Genomic DNA, 19,460 nt, shown 5'->3' on the forward strand with positions numbered 1-19,460 from the left:
TGTCAACGGAAAGGTGAAGGAAGGTGAATCAAATATTAATTGTTACAAGTTTCCACGTTATTTTGTGATTTTATGTTTTTGATCTTACTATTAAGCTATATGTTATTTTTTGATTTGTGACAATTATGGAAAGCATGCCTTTGTATAATAAAATCTGTAAATATTAACTTCATTCAGATTTCAAGTGTTATATGGCATAAAGTTTTATGGTTTTATTTCTTAAAAATTAATTTTCATTAATTTAAATGAAATCCTCATGTTTCCTCATAATGTAATTTGAGAAAGTAATTGTTTTATGACTGTTTAAATACTTCTTCCCTCTTGATTCAGTTAGTTAAACTTTTTGATTAGTAAATTAAACTTCTTTTCTTTGTAGTAAAGCACTCAACTGTGTGGGATATTGCTTAAATCTTAGAAGACTACAATAAAGTGGCAATGTCTCGGGAACCCACCCCACCTCTCTCTGGAGATATGTCTACTGGTCCTATAGCAGAAAGCTGGTGTTACACACAGGTACATCCTATTAAAAATGCCTTCCTTTATGTCACTTACAGGTTGTATAGTATTTTGAGAATATTGTGAAGCACTTTGGCATTGTTTCTAGAAGTGTTAGAAGAGTGGGTCAAAGAATGTTTAACATGTGACAGGTCAAGAGTGTGAAAGTCATCATTGTAAAAGTGCTTTTCTGAATGTTTTAGGTTAAAGTTGTAAAGTTTTCCTACATGTGGACCATTAATAACTTCAGTTTTTGTCGAGAGGAAATGGGTGAAGTGTTAAAAAGTTCAACATTCTCATCTAGCCCCAGTGACAAAATGAAATGGTAAGATGTCTGTTTGTTTTGGGTATTTGTTTTTGATATGATCATCAGCTACTTTAAAATTTTGTTGTTACTGTTTCTGAATGGATATTTGTCTAATTTTATATTAGATTTATAATAAGTTCCTAATAGTATAGAGAATTGTAAAGAACTGTGAGGATATTGACAAGAGTGCTGTTCTATTATTAAGATTTAACATAAAAAAAAAGAAATAAGATAAACTTACTTTGTAAAAAAAAAATATATATATATATATAAGTGGATAATTGAAGACACTTCTAAATTAAAATCAGTTCTCTTAAAAAAAAAAGATTTAACAAATGATTTCAGTATCTTCTCTCTTGAATGTTTAAAGTATTATTTTCCTCCTTGTGAGCCTATTGTTTTATTTTAGGTGCCTGAGGGTAAATCCAAAGGGATTAGATGATGAAAGTAAAGACTACTTGTCCTTATATTTGCTTTTAGTCAGCTGTCCAAAAAGTGAAGTTCGAGCAAAATTCAAATTTTCCCTTCTGAACGCTAAAAGGGAAGAAACAAAAGCAATGGGTAAGTGATTTCCAAACTGACTTAAAGAAGTCTCTGTGTAACTATGTACTGTGACTTCCGCACTTTTACTTAGAAAAACTTAAGATTTTTTTCCCTAAAACTAAAATCTGCTTAACCCAAAACATTTCATTTTGGCTGTTAATTTTAAATGCCAGTGTACAGTTACAGTTGTTTTACTAAGTCTTAGACTTCCTAAGACATGTAAAATTAGTTTTAAATCATATTAAAATTTAAATTTTTTATGCCCTAAAATGACATTCACTTTTCACTTGTAAAAACAGCTACTGTTAGGGCAAGATGCCTGGTTCAATGCCTGGCATATATAATAGGTGTTCAGGAAACATTTATTTTTCTTCCTTGCCATTTTTGCCAGATAATAAAATCTGAAGAACAATGTGAAAGGAGTTTGAATGTCCTGATATTTTGTCACTAGAATTTTTTCGAGCAGTGGGCTGAACACTGACTGAAAGGAAATCAGTTTTTCTTAGTCTCAGGACCTGTTAAATTCAGTTCAAGCTTCTGAATTATAGCCAGGTGAAACCATGTAGCCTGGCACTTCATAACAGAAGATCATTGTAGGAAATGTACAGTGTGCATAGTAGGAAAATATATCATGAACTGCTGCATTAAATTTGAAGTGATTTCTGGAAGTAACAAAAATCAAGTACTAACCTCACTACAAAAAACCCTCCAAATACACACATTAATAATATATTTGGTTGCTAAGGTAATACATAGTTTCACATGTGTTTTCACATTGTCTGACATTTAAGATAGGCGAGTGTCAGTTCAGGCTGCTATAACAAAGTAACATAGACTGGGTGGCCTACAAACAACAGACATTTATTTCTCACAAATCTGGAGACTGGGAATCCAAGATCAGGGTGCCAGCATAGTCAGATTCTAGTCCAACTGTTCTACTTATAGACTGCCAGTGTTTCACTGTGTCTTCACATGATGGAAAGGGCTAGGAAGCACTAATCCTTACATTCATGAGGGTATCTACCCTCATGACCTCATCTAACCCCACTCACTGGCCTCTTAATACCATCACTTTGGGGATAGGGTTTCAACATGAAACTTTTGAGGGGATACAAACGTTCAGTCCTTAACATGGAGTATCTCAGTTAAATTTATTACTGGTTTTCTACCTTCAGCTTGTATAACAGGTAATACTTTCTGTAAAGGACCTTGTTTATTTCATAGTATACAGTTGTTAATCAGTATGTTAGGCATTTGAAACATTTACTTCAGACATTTACTAAATCTTTTACTAATCATACTAAGACCATCTTCTGGACTTTTATGAAAATTGTTTTTAGAGGTGATGGGACTATGTCTGAAGACCTAGAAATGATAGGAGACTTTATTTAGCTTTTTTACCAGTTAATGGATTTTACTCTAGTTAATGCAACTTAAATCAGTGGGATGTTTATCCCAGGAAAACTTATAGGATGCCCTGGTGATATAGAGCATCCATTTTTAAAGGGAGAAACAAGAAATGAGAGGTATGTTTCTAAGTTGGTTCTGATATTAGATGATGAATAGTATGCCTATGCCAATGTATTTTAATCCTACTTCATTGTTAAAGGGCTTAGATTGTTTGAAAGATCTCTTCCTTCTCCTTGACATTTGATCTGGCTTTTCTTCTACTTAGATATCTAGGAATCTGAAAGTGAGCTCACTGATAATGGCCAGAATTTTTGGTAGGCTGTGAAATGATCTGGTTCTACCTAATGTAACTCTTTTGACATTTTACCTATGAACACACATATCTGTAATTTTTATGATGGATGTATTGGCCCAGTCCTATTTTTCACATTCATTTAACTGTGTTATCATTAACAGAATGTTTGTTGGATACTTGTTTATTTAAACTTTTATTCTGTTTTCCACCAGAAAGCCAAAGAGCATATCGATTTGTACAAGGGAAAGACTGGGGTTTTAAAAAATTCATTCGAAGGGATTTTTTGCTTGATGAAGCTAATGGTCTTTTACCAGATGACAAGCTTACATTATTTTGTGAGGTGGGTACATTTTTTATTCAAGGAACTCACTGTTTGGCTATATTTAGTGATGAAGCAAAAATATACACTAAGTAACTGGTATAATTGGTAATATTTTATATGTAAATATTTAACCATGTAAAAGCTGACTGGATTTTCTTAGAAATCAATGTAGTAGCCCAGTCTGAAAAAATTCTGTCATGTCTTTAAGCTAAAAATTGTATATACAGTAATACTACCACATACTAAATACTTCTTCCTCATAGGAAGACTATGGATGTGTATAGCTTCATATCAAGATTTCTGAATATCTTCTTCATTCTGAATAATTCTAAATAGATGGTCAGTATTTTCTGTCATATTCAGATTGATGATATTAAACATTATTACTAGTTTATCAGTTTGAATCCATACTTGAACGGAAGTGAAAGTGCCTGAAAAAAGTCTGGGAAGCTTTTTGTTCATTCAAGCAGTTAGATTCATTTATTCGAATAGATGTTAGCATTATAAGCAAAAGCATCTCAAAATTTTTAAGATATACCTATGTCTGTTGACAGACTTACAAGATATAATCATATGCATGAAATGTCATCTTTTGAAACTTACCAGCATTGCCCCTTCTAATAATTTACACTTATGATTTGTCTTAATTTGAGGCTTGAACTTGGTTCTGTCATTGTTATTACGTAGCTTTATCTATATGAATTATTGAGATGATCAGGTAAACTCAGCATTAAATATATTTCAGTAGGTTATTGTAGACAGATGAGTGTCTTGGAAGCACAATAACTTCCTTAACTGCTACTAAGGTAGCTTTACTCCTTTTATAGAAAATGTGTAAAATTTCTTGGCAAGATTTACAAACTAATTATATATTATACTGTGTCAGAAGAATAATTGAAATATGGCCCCAGAGACTACATAGTGCAAATATAGTGCGTCTTATTTTCACTTAGACAAGTTAAATGAACTGTATGATGAATTTGTTATGAATACAATTATTTGGTTGATAAAGCACATACCGCAAGTGTCTTGAGCAGAGCTTGTCATTAAATAATTTGATAAAAATATATACTAAAGCATTTGTTGCCAATAGATAAGGTGCTCTAAGTAGTATTTTAAATAATTGTAGGTTATGTTATTTAAGCATTCTTTTATTTATTTATTAGTTTAAGCATTCTTAACGTAGAATCTTTTCATAATTTTAGCAGTTATCTTAAATTTCAGCATGTTAATTTTTTTAATCACGTAATCTTAGAATTTAAAGGATCTTAAAGGTTGTGTAATCCAGTTAAGAAAAAAAACTACTGCAGCTAAAAGTCTTTTTGTGAATAAACATTTTAAGAAAATATTTCTTTTTTTAGAATTGAAATATTGTTTACTAAGTATATTTCCCTAAGTATATTTTATTGGAACCTAGACAACCAAAAAGTTCAGAATGAAGGCTGAAATTAAGATCTTTTTCTGATACAGGTTTTTGAAGTATACTTTTTATTCACATGCTAAACTATACAAGCTAGTGACCTCCTAAAAATCGAACCCACCATGACATATATTTTAAGTTGACATTGATCAAATTCAGTTTTGGATACTGTAATACATACCTTTACTGATGTAGACCTTTATACCCTGGGCACTGTATTTAACGTAGGTGGGCAAAAAGTGCTTTGAACAAACATTCCTTGTGCCCTTTCCCTCTTTCTTCTGTACCTCTCACCGATGCCCTTCCTTCTACAGCATCTCCAGCACTGCTTGCAGAAGAGGAGGAAGCATTGCACTGGCCTACCTAAAGAACTGCCTCCTCCCCTCCCCTGCAAGTGGTGCTGTAGACAGGTAAGGCAGTCTGGTGCTACCCTTTGGTGCAAGACATAAATAATCTTGCAAGTTCCGTACTATGAGTCAAATAGCCAGAGGTAGAAATTTCTGGCAGTGTAAACAGTTCTGCCCCTTCTCTCCCAAAGTGATGCAGAAAACAGGAATTGAGGAATAAGTAGGAAAAATAGAAAATTGGTTAAATTGCTTTATCTTTTGGAATCCAGCAGATTTTAAATAATCTTATGGTCCAAAGACCCATGCTATTCTATGGTATACAGAAGACTATATATACAGGTAGAACATATGTAATAAATTGTTCATAAAATTAAATTAATTCATTTAGAAGGACTTTTTTTCCACTCCTATTTTTCTGTTGCTAAGTTAACCTTTCTATTTTAAAATACTTTTGATAGTGGATGGAAGTTGGGTTTTATTCTCTAAAAATGACAAAATGGAAAACTGACAACCCGATTTCTATCATCTGCATTCTACAAAAGGATACCTGTCTATGAAAGCCAGAAAGTCTAATACCCAGTATTCTAGAAGATGATATGAAATTGGACTACTAAAAGTTTCTCACTTTGGAGCCAGTGTAAGGGATGTTTAGGTAGTTGATTAGAGTGGCAAAATTTGTAGTACTATGCACCTTTGGATATTCCTAGCTAGCCTTCAGAATTAGTTCAGAGAATTGAGAGTTTTAAAAATAGGAACCAGTGGTCCCAGATTTGCAGGGAAGTCACAGCTGATTAGAACCTGCACATGTTCATCTTTAGTCTAAATTATATTCTCAGAGTTGATCCAAAAGCAAATTTGAAAAAGAGCTGTCAAATGAGTTTGAGGTTTTACGTTGTCAGTTTTGAGTATTGTGCATTTGCTGTTTAATTTTGAAAGAACAACAGTTTAACCTCAGGAAAGAATCTCAGCCTTTCTTCTGAATTTTTTACTCTAGCTTCCATTCAGTAAGAATGTTCATTACTTATATTTGAGTATGTACTAGAAAAAATGAAAATTTTACCAATTTCTTAATTATAGGTATCAAAGAAAATAATCATCAGAATTCATTGCATATCAGTTTTAATTAGATCATTAATTTCTGCTCTATAAATAGTCCCTTGAATACTCTTCAGAATATGAAATGTTAATTATGTCTTACTTAAAATTTGTGGTTGCTGTGATAATAGTATGTAGATGTGTATGCCAATAATATAAATTCTTCTGAATTGTGATTATATATACAAAGTACAAATATATCATCATCAGTATCTATGCCCGATAATAATGGCTTTATTTTTTGATCCTTTTTTCCTTCTATCACCTGATTTTTGTAAAATTTTTACATTAAATATATTGTTTTGAATTAAGATAGACAATAAGTAGAATTTAAGAAATCCTTTCCTAAATTTAAATAATATGGTCACACTTTCATGACTCCACTGCATACTTTATGCAAGTAATTGAACTGTTCAGTTTAATCCAGTTTCTGCTCTCTAGAAATTTCAAGAGCAGTGCTGATATGAACAAGTAAACACTGTCTTTGTGATCCTAACTAAACCCTGAATATTAATACCAACATTTTTGATTTATGTATCGTTAAGTTATAATGTATGGTGTAACAGAGCAATAGGGTAAGGATTAGTGAAGCTTTTTTTTTCTGTTTTGTAGTTTGTAAAATTTTAGAAACAATTTGAATAATTAAAACCTTAGTAGAAGAATCTTAATTCATGAACTTATTTATGTGCACAATGTCTTGGCTCCTATATTTAGAAGAACATCTCAGAAGATTGTTGTGATAAATCCTTTCAGAACCATAATTGCATTAACGTACTACTGATTCCTTTAAAAATCCAAAGAAATACTGTCTAGTACAAAGAATGCTATAAAAGGGGATGTAGGTCTAGTCTTCCTCTGATACTGACTAGCAGTGGATTTAGGACACATTAGTTACCTTCTCTGGATCTCACTTTTTCAAATTTTTTTTTAAAAATGAGGTGATTGGATTAGATGATTTCTATGATGTGTGATTCCAAAAGGTTAATAAAAGCGGACAAACAAAACGGTTAATAAAAATATCCTCAGAAAATAAAGTTTTCTTTAGAAGGCGTCTATTCATTCATATGAGATAGATGTTATTACATCTGGGTGAGTGAGGACTAATGAGATTTAATATTCTTCTAACATTTTATATTGGACCATTATACTTTCTTAGCATGTTAGTAGTTTGGTCCAATTTATCCATTTACAATTTACAATTTCTACATAGTTTACTGTATTTGTCCTTACATATGCTTACTTTTAATTAACAAAAGCCTTATGAAATATGTTTTTAAATGAACACAGTCATCTATTGCTGCATAACAAACAACCATAAAACTTAGTAACTTGAAATAGTAGATAACTAATATAGCACTTTTTGTGAAAGATGGTTCATTTACTCTTGACACATTTGATTTACTAGTTGAGGTAGTATTTTCTTCAATTTATTAAATGTAATATGAAATTCCTAGTAATAGTATATTCCTTTTCCTAAAAAATTAGTGTGCCAAACTTTGTAGTGTTTTAAGACTTTATTCAGTATGTAGTCATCTGAGAAAGAATTAATCCATATATATTGGACTCCATATAAAAGCAATGTTGCAGTCATACCAAGTTTTATTTATTGATTATTTCACAGGTAAATAAAAGGTCTGCAAATTGAATTAAATTATATTTATATTGTTCTTACTGTTGATTTTTTTAAATAAAAGATTTCCATGAACATTAATAACTACATTGGTTTTGTGAGAATTCTTATACTTTAAAATTTAAATCAATATTACTAGATATTTAAATCAATTTGTTTAGAGTTGAAACATATAGGGACAACACTTAAAAAACTTCCCAAATTGCATATTGTAGTCTGTAGTTTTAAAAAACATTTTAAAATACTCTAAAAAGTCATAAGTGTGATGCTGTGTTTATTGAATGTATAATAAACTTTAAATGTTGATAGGTCTGTAGTGTGAGGAAGTAAAAATTAAAGAAATTTCTTTCTCCTCACAAAAATACCTTCTCCTTGTTTGAATTTGGAATCATATTATGACCTTTTTCTTGTTGAGAAATACTTTTTGTGATTAATAGCCGAGCATTCCAAGGAATCATTAAGCCATTTATTTACATAAAATGTCACTTTAAAATGATCTAGTTCATTTCAATTTTTTTCTATATTATTTCTCTCCTTTAAGTTGTGTCCTTAAATTCATTTCCCAAGTATTACCATTTTTGATCAGGAGTACATTGAATTTTCTACATGATTTTAATGATAAGTTTAAGTTTAGACTTAGTAGCTTATTATTGATATTAGTTTATAAAAGTGTTTTTTCTTGCTGTCCCTTTTTTATTAGGTGAGTGTGGTCCAAGATTCAGTAAATATATCAGGACATACTAATACAAATACTTTAAAGGTGCCTGAATGTCGACTAGCAGATGATTTAGGTAATCTCTGGGAAAACACAAGATTTACAGATTGCAGTTTTTTCGTGAGAGGACAAGAATTTAAAGCTCATAAATCTGTACTTGCAGGTACTTTCTACTTTTGGGTAATATAGTACCTTTCTTTCATAAATTTGTACATTAAATAATGATGCTTAATCTTGTTACAGCTCGATCCCCAGTTTTTAATGCAATGTTTGAACATGAAATGGAAGAAAGCAAAAAGGTAAACATGGTTTAAAGGGCTAATATTTGTACAAATGTAGAATAGTGGAATGTATATTTTAAAAGTAAAGGTGCATTTTCTTATTATGATTTTAGAAAGAAATAGAAAGATGGGGGGAAATATGTTCTATCATAGAAAAATAAATATAGCTTACTGTGGGTGAATATTCCACATAACAGCTATTTCAGCACCCTTCTGGTAGCAAAATAAGTGGGTAGTTGTTATCCAAAAGGCTAGCTGTCCAAAAGGACTGTACTGGTCCATAACTATTTGAGAGTTCTCCAGTTAAGATGTATATTCCTTCTTTCTAGCCTCTGAGTTGATTTTGGAACTTGTTTTCTAGAACAAAGACAATTCCTACATTCTTTTTACCACTATAATAAGAGGATATTTATTGGATTTAATAAAGGACATAAATAATGTCATTATTAGTATGCATGAATTGTTATCAAGATATTACCTATTTGGTTTTTCTCAGATATTTCTCTTTCACCTGTCATCTTGAAATGTAGTCAGATTAAAGACCAGAGGTTGATTTTTGCGGGTTGCATTACATGTGAGCCTTATTGCTCCAACTAGGCAACTCCTGAGTTTATTTATATGTCTCAGCTTTATTCTCCCTGCAGAACTAGAAGCTGCAACGAAGTAGCTTCTTTCTTTCCTTTGATTATTGGTCTGGGCAGGTAGTATGATCAGTCTTCTGATCAATGATGTCAAATGTTATTGTCATCAAAGGGTCAGAAAAGTTTGGTATTGTTTAGTGTTAACTATTTAGCTTCATTGATCTCAGGAGAGAAACCAAATACAAAGATACAGGAGTAGAAAAGCAACTGGTCCTCTTTGGACTTGAGTATGTCTCAAGTAAAGAGGTGAGGTGCCCGTAGATAATATTACATGCCGTTTTTGTAGGAGAGTTCTGAGGTAGTGGGCTCTGGTATGTTCTCAAATACCTGACCTTACCTTTGCTTAAAGCTGGGACTAGAGCCAGTGGTTATTGGGTCTTAGGCATTGTATTACCACCTAATTCTTTTCAACAACAAAAAAAGTTAATAACCATCTTCTTCTAAGATAGAGGTCAGAAACTGAATTCAGGTGTATTTAGTTTGGCCTTACAGGTTTTTTTGTTTCTGTTTGAACTCTTTTTAACTGAGAAGTTGGGGTTTATGTTCCTCCATGGTAGTGCTTGACTTGGTGTACTTCTCTTAGACCTGCCTGCTTCACTTTGCCCGCTTACTTAGCCTACTGAAGATTTACTCACCTCAATTTTAAAATACACTTTGGGGCTTTTAAGTTGCTGTCAGTTTTGCTTTGGTTCATTTGTGTATGTGTGTTTTCTTGAAATATAACTTTTTTGTTGTTGTTTTCAATACCAGAATCGAGTGGAAATAAATGATGTAGACCCTGAGGTTTTTAAAGAAATGATGAGATTCATTTACACAGGGAAAGCGCCAAATCTTGACAAAATGGCTGACAACTTGTTGGCAGCTGCAGACAAAGTAAGTAATTCGGTCTTAAAGAGCTGAAAAATATCCTCAAGCTTGATGTATCTAGAAAGCTATCATCAAATGAGAACCCCCAATAACTTGAAATATTGAACTAATTTATACTGTTTGTGGATGGCTCTTGAGAGTATTATGGAATAACACACAGTGGGATAATATAGAAATGAAATTTTTTTAAATCAATAAGACATAAAAATATCTTGAGCCAATTTACAGAAATGGCAGATTAACTGTAGACTCAACAGTTTTGAGTGTATCATTACCCTGTTTTATGAGAACACACACACAATAGCATATATAATCTATTGCAATTTTGAGATATTCTTAGTGTTAAGATACAGTGCATGACCTTTGTCTAAAAAAAGGAAAAAAATATTGGGTATTTTTTTCTAACTTAATGTTGTATTCATAGATTTCTTTTTTAATATAAGAGTATAGAGAAAGAACAATGCTAATTTTATAATGTTCTTTTATAATGGTGATTTCCTGAAGGTAGGGAAACTACAAAAATTTCAGGAAATCTCAAAGCCAGTAGTTCTCAATCTTCAAAGCACTAAAATACTTTGGGAGCTTTCTCCAAAAGTATTAATGTCCATGCCACTTCTGTCTGTGTGTGTATGTAAGTTTGTGTGTGTATGTATATATGTATATATAGTGATAATTATACTCATTTTGAAAAATGTTACCATTGGGAGAAACTGGGCCAAGTGTATATTACTATCTCAATAAAGGTTTAAATGTAAAAATGCCATTATAATAGAGTCAAAAATTTGAAATACGTAGACATAAATCTGACAAAATATGTTCAAGACCTGTATGCTGAAAATTATTATATACTGCTAATAGAAATTAAGGTAGACCTCAATAAATGGAGGGAAAAAACTTGTTCATGGACTAGAAATCTTAACATTGTTAAAATGTCAATTCTCCTTTGATTAGTAGAACCAACATGTCACTATCAAAATCCTAGCATGCTTTTGCAGGGGAAAAATTGACATGCTGATTTAAAAATTTTATATGCAAGTGCAAGGACCTAGAATAGTCAGATAACTTTGAGAAAGAAGATCAAAGTGGAGGAGTCATAAAGGTTCAGTATTTAGGACAGCATTGTATTGGTGACAAGATAGACAAATAACTCATTGAAGCAGAATATCGAGTACAGAAATAGACTCACATGTATGACTACTTAATTTTTGATAAAAGTGCAAAGATAGTTCAGTGGAGAAAGGATAGTCTTTTCAATAAATGGTGCTATAGGAGTTGGATAGCCTATGTCCAAACAGATGAACTGTGGTTGAACTCATTTGAAAAAACTTTGTACGCGAACTTCACATCATATACAAAAAGTAATGCAAAATAGATTATAAACCTAAATAGATTATAAACCTAAAATTATAAACTCCAAAAACATAATACATAAAAGGAAAAGTGATAAATTGGACTTCAATGAAATTTAAAACTTCTTTTCTTCAAAAGACATAGGAAAATAAAGACTAGCCGCAGACTGGGAGAACATACTTGCAAAGCATATATCTGATGAACAACTTTGGGGTTTGTTTCTGTTTTTTGTTTTGTTTTTTAGCAAATTTTATTTTTATTTATTTATTTATTTATTTTTGGCTGTGTTGGGTCTTCGTTTCTATGCAAGGGCTTTCTCTAGTTGCGGTGAGTGGGGGCCACTTTTCATCGCGGTACGCGGGCCTCTCACTGTCGCGGCCTCTCTTGTTGCGGAGCACAAGCTCCAGACATGCAGGCTCAGTAGTGTGGCTCACGGGCCTAGTTGCTCCACGGCATGTGGGACCTTCCCAGACCAGGGCTCGAACCCGTGTCCCCTGCATTGGCAGGCAGATTCTCAACCACTGCGCCACCAGGGAAGCCCCTGTTTTTTGTTTTGATGATGAACAACTTTTGTCCAGAATATAAATGATTAAGGACTTTTGTATTCAGACCGTATAAAGACCTCTCAAAACTCAATTATAAGTAAACAAAGTTATTTCTAAAAATAAAAATATTTGAACAGACACTTCCTAAAATAGTGTCAGTCAAGTATATCAAAAGATGCTCAAACACATTAGGGTAGTGTAAATTAAAACCACTGTGAGATACTTCTGTAACTGTATTATAATAACTAAAATTACAAAGACCATACCAAGTATGGTCAAGGATATGGAAAAATTAGGACTCTCATATACTGCTAATGGGAATGTAAAATGATACAACCACTTTGAAAGACCATGTGGCAATTTTTTTAAAGTTTTACACTTACCATATTATTCAGCGAGTTTATTTATAGGTTTCTGCTCAAGAGAAAAGAAAGCATATGCCCATACAGTGACTTGTATATGAATGTTTATAGCAGCTCTATTTGTAATGGCTAAAAACTGGAAACACCCAAATGTTTGTCAATAGATCAGTGGAATACTACTGAGCAATAAAAAGCATAGAACTATTGATACATAAATAGCATGCATGAATCTCAAAATAATTATAATGCGTGGAAGCCAGACAAAAACAAATGCAAATTGTATGATTCCGTTTATAGAAGACTTCAGAAAATGCAGACTGTAGCAGTAGAAAACACATCAGAGGTATTGCCTGGGGTGGGGTGAGGAAGAAGGGTTACAGAGAGATAGAAGGAAACTTTGGGGAGTAATGAATATGTCCACTCTCTTGATTTAATGATGGTTATATGGCTGTATAAACTTATCAAAGTGTATACTTTAAATATGTGCTATTTATTGTATGTCAATTTTACCTCAATAAATTGCCAAGGATGTTCTGATAACATATACTAAGTTTTTAATGGTTATGAATATGATTTGTTTAGCTTTATAATTTATTTTTCAGAATTAAGTAGTGACAACATGCAGTGTACTGACTGGTGTTTAAAATAGTAGAAAAGAGAAATATACTCATTAAGAGTATTGAGTAATAAGGGGTTTTTAAAGAATAAAACCCTACTTTAAAAATATCCTGTATCTTGCACTTATGCAAATAGAAATTTCTTAAGAAAAATTAGTCTTTCTCTTGAATGCATTAATTCATACTTTCTTTATATTTAAAGTAATTTAAAGACTTTTAAAGTACCCTCAGTTCAATGTGTAATGAACTTAATGTAATGGCTTAAACTTCATTTTCTAAGTTACAAATATCGTGTATTTAAAAACTTGCTAGTTTGAGTAAATGTTTAATGTTATGTTTTCCTTTTGGATAGTATGCACTGGAACGGCTGAAGGTCATGTGTGAAGAAGCTTTGTGTAGTAACCTCTCAGTAGAAAATGTTGCTGATACCCTTGTCCTTGCAGATTTGCACAGTGCGGAACAGTTGAAAGCACAAGCCATAGACTTTATTAATAGGTAAGCTATGCTTGTATTTCAGTGGACATGACACCTTCAACAATTCTTCACCGGCCTTTTTCTTAAGTGTTTTTAAATCTTCAATGCAGGTGCAGTGTACTTCGACAGCTTGGGTGTAAAGATGGGAAAAACTGGAACAGCAAGTAAGATGACATCAGTTTCTGACTTAAAGTTGATCTGCATATGTGAAATTAAGTGTTTGCGTAGCCTTTTGTTCATCTACAATAAGTATGAATCCAGATATTAGTTATATGAAGCAAACTGCCAGTTTAAAAAATAATAATTTGACTACTTAGTGGATTCTTGAGGCTATGCTCTGTTGTGGATCAGCTTCTAATGTGAATTGGGATGGACACTCTAATGTCTTAAGCACATATGTTCATGTAGTATATAGCTGAGTCCAGGTATTTCAGTGGCTGGAGATCCTGCCCTTGCCCCTTCAGAAAGCATTTCTAAAAATGTGGGAAATATTTATTTTATCCTATGAGGAAGTGTACCCTCCATATTTGCCTAGAAACTCTTGACATTTGAATGCTAACCCACTGCTTCTTAAGGTAGCCAGATAACTTGCATCACATGCTATATTAGGCTAACTGCCTACCATTCCAGAAATAGTAGCAATTTGATCTTTCCTTTCCCTGGTTAGATTATAATGAGCAGGGTAGTTGTGACATCTTTCTAAGCCTGGATCTTCAGAATATGATATAACTAGTAGAATTTATTATTCCCTTCTTTTTTCTTCTTCACTCATTTATTCATTTATGGCTGAGTTGGGTCTTTGTTGGTATTGCTGTGCGCGGGCTTTCTCAAGTTGCAGCAAGCGGGGGCTACTCTTCATTGCAGTGCGCGGGCTTCTCATTGCAGTGGCCTCTCTTGTTGAGGAGCACGGGCTGTAGGTGCGCGGGCTTCAGTAGTTGTGGCTCGTGGTCTCTAGAGCGCAGGCTCAGTAGTTGTGGCACACGGGCTTAGTTGCTCCGCAGCATGTGGGATCTTCCCGGACAAGGGCTCGAACCCGTGTCTACTGCATTGGCAGGCGGATTCTTAACCACTGTGCCACCAGGGAAGCCCTTCACTCATTTTTAGAGTGACATTTTTACTCTTTGCAATTATTCAGTATCAGGAGTCAGGAGGTTGAAGAATTTGCGTATGCTTTTGATTATTTGCCTGTAAACCCTTAAACTCCATTTTTGCAATTTATCAAAAGTTGATACAAGAAAGTAAAAAAAGACAGCGTTAGAGACAAGAAATGAATGTTTGATTTATGGCCCCTTGCTTTCATCTGTTTTGATAGATTTGAAGTTGGTTAACTGAATTCTTAACAGTTTGTGAATTCTGTTTTATGAAAGTAAAAATTAGTGGCTACTTTTAAGATATTGATTATTCTATATATTGGTCAGTGTGTGATAATACATTATCATGGTATGTATCCTAGAAAAAATCAAATGGCTGTTTTGTGATTCTTTGTACTTTGCCACTTTCAAGCTCTAGTTTTATTCTGTTAAGAAAATATTTTGCCTTGTATAGCTTTTTCAATGTCAAAAAATATAAGCTTATTTTATATCCCGTGTAGAAGCTGTATTGTACGTAGAGACCTTCAATAGCTATTTGTTGAATTAAATAAATGAAAATGTCAGGTAAATTAAGAAGTATCTGTGTGATTCTAGACGAGTTGAAATTATAAACATGATGACACACTGGTAATTGGATGTTAGGCAAATTTTTTTTTTAATTGTTATTAGCTGCTATTTAGTGAAGCAAACATTTGTGTAGCATCTATCGTGTCTCAAGCACCATGCTGGGGTCCTGCATATAAAAACAATTATGGGGAAAAATCCTGTCCTTGAGAAATTGATCTAATGACAGGAACACACCCATGAATATATCATTTTATTATAATATGGTAAGTAATGTGTTAAAGAAGGTTATGTGCAGGGCACTTGACTAAGGCTGGAGGTTTAGGGATGAAGATGACTGAGGCTTGTCTTAAAACAGGAATAGGAATTAGCAAACTAGGAAGGAAATAGCAAGCATTGCAGACAGCATAGCTTGAATCAAAGTATAGACGCATGAAGCAATAGTTGATCAATCGTTTGATAGATATTTATGTTTATTATCCAGTAAATTCCTAAGGCACTGTGCTTACTTAGTACAAAGAATATAATGGCGAACATGACAGATGTTTTCCCTGCCTTCATGGAGTTCATGTTTTAGCAGGAGATGTATAAGAATTAAACAAGTAGTTGAAGTTAAGTGTAATAATAGGTAATGTAGAGCATACCCATCTGAGCATATAGCAAAGGGACCGAACCTAATCTAGGGGTCAGAGAAAGCCCTTTTGAAGAATTGTTGTATAAATAAAGACCTGATGAAGAAGAGTGAAGAGGTGGGAAAGTATATCCCAAAAAAGACATTCAGGTGTGCAAAGTTTTGGTGATAAGAAAGAACAGTATGGAGGGTGGGGCATGAGAAGCTGGAGGAAGAAAGCAAAGATCAGATCATGGAAGGCCTTTTAGACATTATTCGAACAGGAATGGGCATACAGTAAAAGGTTTTAACCTGAGTAGGATGTGATCAGGTGTGTGTTTTTAGCAATGTCTCCACATGCATGGTTGTGGGGAGGTTGAGTTGGTGGTGGTAGTTGAGGAGCAAGGTTATATATAGGTAGGCCAGTTGGAAAGTTATTGGAGTGTTTCAGGCAAAAGATGAGGGCAAAATTAGACTTGACTGGCGACAGTGTGGCCAGAGGGACATAAAAGGATATAATATTTTGAATGGACAATCTATAATACTTGGATATTATTTGGATGGAGGGTAGTTACAAAGGAGAGAAGACAGGAGACAAGGAAGGATAACTAGATTTTTTGCTTGGGTAATTGTATTTACTCAGAGCATGTTGTACATCAGGTACAGTAAACAGTTCAGTATTATTATACAAAGTGCCAGAGCATGGAAGTGGGAGGTAGAAAGCTAGGGGGAAGAACTAGGGAACTTTCTCTTTCTAAAGAACTTGGGTACTGGCAATGGAGAAGAGTAGAAGAGGATGTGTTCATGTTAGTGTTTATGTTACTAAGGCAGCATGGAAGCTGGTTTGAGAGGAGCAAGATAGGAGAGTAGAAGACAAATTAGGAGACTCCCATAATAATTCAAATGTGAGATGATGTGGGCCTTAACTAGGGATTCAGGATACCTTTGGGATTAAAATAGGGCTTTGATGACTGATTGGAAAGGATGGCATCTAGGGTGACTTCCAAGTTTCTTACTTGAATCACTGGGTGATGGTGGAAGCATTAGCTGATGGGAAATGAGAGGGGAAGAATTTGGGCCTTGGGAGAAACGTGTTGAGTTCCCTTCCGACAGTCCTAAATTTATGGGTCTCCAGGCACATCCAAGGAAAGAGAACAAGTGGTTGGGAACAACCTTTGTGGGGAGGCCTAGGACTTAGCAAATCATTATTTATCATCACTGAATATGATAGTTAAAATTGTGAATAGTGGGTGAGATAAGATAAGTAAAGAATGTTAAGGGAGAAGAGTTGAGGGCAAAACTTAGAACTCTAAAGAAAACCTGCATGTAAGAGCCAGGGAAGAGAGCTCTTGAAAGAGCGGGTCTAGAAATGGTAACAGTGGGAGTAGAACTATGCAGACAAGTGTCACACACTTCCAAGAGTAGAATTTCCAGAAAAATTGAATAGTTTCATTTACAAAAGAAAATACCAGTAAGGTAAAGATGATATTTTAATGAATTCAACTGGTTTGAATACATAGAGAGGCAAACAGAATGTTCCAGAACATTTTGAAATCTGTAAATTAAAAAAAAAAAATTGACAGTGCAACAGTGCATTTTGAAAAGTACTTTTTAGTAAACATCTCTTAATTTTATTTTTCAGCCAAGCAACAGACATAATGGAAACATCTGGGTGGAAGTCCATGATTCAGTCTCACCCACACTTGGTAGCAGAAGCCTTCCGAGCACTAGCATCTGCACAGTGTCCGCAGTTTGGTATTCCACGAAAACGGCTGAAACAGTCTTGAAATCTCCCATGAACTGTAGAAAAATGGAACTGACTTTTACTCCTCCAGGTCCAGAAGGATTCTAATACACAAACCATAAGCAAGAGTTGTTTCTGTTGTCTTGTCCACAGAACAGAAGCTGAGAAAGCGTATTGCTTGAATTTCAGGCGGATAATTTATGGTTTATTCTTCAGCTTTAAATTAGACTGATTATACTCTAATTCACTTCAAGGCCTTAAATTATCTTCAGTGACTTCTCTTGTTCATATATATACTTTAATTTTTTTATTGTGCCTTGTCATTGTGACCAAGGCTATGCAGGATTGCACTAGCTCCATAATGCAGTAATATTGATAACTGAAGATAATAAGTTTCAAAAGGATCTTCCATTAGTTTGAGAAAGGCAAATGAATATTATAGGGTTTGTCCTATGCTATCTCAAAGTTTAAAACTAGGCTTTCCTTAAAAAAGCACTTCTATTGGAGATTACTGGTAACGTCTCCAGTCTAAGTTCTATAAATACAGGAGAACCTGCTTACCTTCAAGGTAAGTTATGGCAATACACTGCTTCAATTCTAATTTATTTTTCTTTTCAGGGGGCAAATATGCAATGAGTTGGCCCAAATTTTTAGTGAAATTTGTAGTGTTTGTATGTTATCTGTCCAACAAACTAAGAGAAGCATAACAAACCTTTGCTTGTGTTTCTTTGTGAGTTTATCCAAGTTTACAGTGATTGAGAACTGATTGAGGTTAAGATTTCAATAAGAAGAAAGCATGTTTTGTGCTGAATTAATTTTTTTTTAATTTATAGTGACCTACATTTATATGAAGAATTCTGTACATGTTAAAAGTAAGGATGACCAAATGTAAATTTAATGAGTGGGCCAATTAAGAAGATATATATGCACTTTTAATGTGTAACTTTTTTATACTGAATGGTACTTTTTTTTTTTGCTTTTGAGAGAATTGATAGGGTATAATTAATTGTCTTAACTTTTGAAAGAAATTTTAAGACAGATGGAGGCAACTGGGATGTTTGTGATAATAGATAAGGAAGATATTCTCGATTATAGTTAAATAGGTTTGACTTCCAGATATTCATTATTGAATTTACGCCTGTTGATCACGCTTTGGAGAAGGCACCTGACAGTAAATGAATCCTGAACAGCCTACTCTCCTTCTAAAAGCAATGAACTGCTATTATTTGCAGACTAAAGGAGAGAACCCTTAGAAATATGTCAGGCTACACTCTGAAACCTTTTTTCCTCCCTAGCTTTCTCCTTTCTGTCTCAGTTACTGTACCAACATTGTGGATGATAGTGAAATTCTGCATAATGTGAACAGGATAAACTATTTATAAACTGCTTTTCACGGGCCAGTTCTTTATTATAAATGCATTTTAGCTTTAAACACATACACATCTTCCGTTTTTGATAGCTCTGTTTACAACAGAAGTCTGTTCTGGTGCATTGTCCTGGTAAAGCAGGAGCAATCAGTGTCAAGTCCCTGCATCTGATTTCCTGTGACAGTGGCAGTATGCTTCTTAGGCAAGATTTACATTTGACCACAAGGGAAAAATTTTTTTCACTGGAAAAGAAAATGCATATACCTATATATTTACATATATAACTTTATTCTCCAGATTAGAATTTGTATAATTCGTTTATTTAGTTTTTGAATTTAGGACAAAAAGAAAAAGATGAAGCATGAAGT

At 33.5% G+C, this 19,460-nt stretch overlaps 1 protein-coding gene across 2 annotated transcripts; it reads left to right on the forward strand.

Moving 5' to 3' along the window:
• Positions 1–435: 435 nt before the first annotated feature.
• On the forward strand, positions 436–17,768 carry SPOPL (speckle type BTB/POZ protein like). Of its 2 annotated transcripts, XM_065880905.1 has the most exons (10): positions 436–513; positions 699–820; positions 1,212–1,363; positions 3,263–3,390; positions 8,565–8,742; positions 8,823–8,878; positions 10,252–10,374; positions 13,595–13,737; positions 13,827–13,880; positions 17,624–17,768. In XM_065880905.1, exons 1-10 carry the CDS (start codon positions 436–438, stop codon positions 17,766–17,768), a joined length of 1,179 nt encoding a protein of 392 aa, XP_065736977.1. The 2 variants fall into 2 exon arrangements, with proteins under 2 accessions (XP_065736977.1, XP_065736978.1); XM_065880906.1 differs by lacking the exon at positions 13,827–13,880.
• Positions 17,769–19,460: the final 1,692 nt, after the last annotated feature.

Source organism: Phocoena phocoena, chromosome 7 (assembly GCF_963924675.1).
Source record: "Phocoena phocoena chromosome 7, mPhoPho1.1, whole genome shotgun sequence".
In the NCBI taxonomy this organism is placed as follows: Eukaryota; Metazoa; Chordata; class Mammalia; order Artiodactyla; family Phocoenidae; genus Phocoena; species Phocoena phocoena.

Coding starts and splice junctions, on each gene's coding strand:
- SPOPL (XM_065880905.1), top strand. CDS start 436: ATGTCTCGGGAACCCACCCCACCTCTCTCTGGAGATATGTCTACTGGT. Junction 514..698: donor AAAGCTGGTGTTACACACAG/GTACATCCTATT, acceptor TGAATGTTTTAG/GTTAAAGTTGTAAAGTTTTC. Junction 1,364..3,262: donor GGAAGAAACAAAAGCAATGG/GTAAGTGATTTC, acceptor GTTTTCCACCAG/AAAGCCAAAGAGCATATCGA.